The sequence below is a fragment of the Otolemur garnettii genome, unplaced genomic scaffold (assembly GCF_000181295.1).
Source record: "Otolemur garnettii isolate 467f Iridium unplaced genomic scaffold, OtoGar3 scaffold00179, whole genome shotgun sequence".
In the NCBI taxonomy this organism is placed as follows: domain Eukaryota; kingdom Metazoa; phylum Chordata; class Mammalia; order Primates; family Galagidae; genus Otolemur; species Otolemur garnettii.
Window position 1 is genome coordinate 1693017 of NW_003852574.1, and position 1467 is coordinate 1694483.

Sequence of the window (1467 nt, forward strand, 5' to 3'; positions counted from 1 at the left end):
ACTAGTTGGGAGGCTGAGGCAAGAGAATCATTTAAGCCCAGGAGTTGGAGGTTGCTGTGAGCTGTGATGCCATGGCACTCTACCCAGGGTAACAGATGAGGCTCTGTCTCAAAAAAAAAAAAAAAAGCCTTCAAAGTCCATCTTGATGATCCCAGGTACTCTCAGCACTCTACAACAATGCCCCCAAAATAACGGCCTTAGCTTTCCCATTGGGTAGATGCAGAACCTGGGGTTGAGCAGTCACATGAATCACCAGGGATCTTATTAAAATGAAGGTTCTATTCAGCAGGTCTTTTGAACAGTGAGGTGTTAGCCAGCATAGGTCAGAGAGCAGCACAGGAACCTTGTTTTCTGACCTCCTGGCCTAATGTGGCAAAGAAGCCCTAGCCTGCAGCTTACTAGGTGTCTGGAAATGACTCAGGTACTCTGTCCTCAAGACTACAAGCACTGAGAAACTATGTCTGATTCATCTCTGTGTCCTTAAGCCTAAGAGAATTCTGTCAGGGATCAGCCTATTTGCTGGCTCATGACTAAGAACATTCATTGAGCAGAAATAAAAGGAGGCCCAGCACTCTGGGAGTCCAAGGCCGGTGGACTGCTTGAGCTCAGGAGTTCGAGATCAGACTAAGCAACAGCAAGACTCTGTCTGTACTAAAAACACCTGCATAAGGGCCAAGTCCTTCTCCCGGCAGCCAGCATTGGACACCACATACAAGTGCCCTTCGGAAGCATTGGTCACAATCAAGTCGTCTAAGATGCCTCCAGCCTCATTGGTAAACAGTGACAGTGTCCCCTAGAACCAAAATGAAGTATTTACCCCCAGGTCAAAAGGCCAAGGTCAAGAGTGAGCCTAATTTAGTCCTAGACACATTTAGCCAACACAAACTTATGAACCTTCATGATAAGGGATCAGCATTTTCAAGGTGCAAGGCTGAGCCCAAGACAAGGGGATGAAAACTTCCTCAAGAACTGAGCAAGTTTTCAACCCCTCCCCACCTTAGGAGGCCTCCCTAATCTGGGTGGCCTCAATACTAAACTATGACACGTAGGACCTGCTGCTTCATGCCACCTAGACGTAAGGCAATTAGGTCCTTGCCGCAAACACTAGGACAAAAGCTTCAAAGTCAGCTCAGTGCCTGTAGCACAAGCGGCTAAGGCGCCAGCCACATACACCAGAGCTGGTAGGTTTGAATCAGCCCAGACCTGCCAAACAACAATGACAACTATAACCAAAAAATACCTGGGCATGGCTGGCGCCTGTGGCTCAAAGGAGTAAGGCGCCGGCCATATATGCTGGAGGTGGAGGTAGCAGGTTCAAACCCAGCCCCAGCCAAAAACTACAAAAAAGAAAAAAAAAATACCCAGACATTGTGGCGGGTGCCTGTAGTCCCAACTAGTTGGGAGGCTGAGGCAAGAGAATCATTTAAGCCCAGGAGTTGGAGGTTGCTGTGAGCTGTGATGCCATGG

General features: G+C 48.4%; 1 protein-coding gene across 1 annotated transcript in view; it reads right to left on the reverse strand.

Moving 5' to 3' along the window:
* The window catches only part of AMT (aminomethyltransferase), an 8246-nt gene that overhangs the window by 2555 nt on the left and 4224 nt on the right, over nucleotides 1-1467 (reverse strand). Inside the window, exon 4 of the mRNA XM_003800589.3 lies at nucleotides 662-793. Within this exon, the coding sequence (XP_003800637.1) occupies nucleotides 662-793 (132 nt within the window). The remainder of the gene's footprint in view (nucleotides 1-661; nucleotides 794-1467) is intronic.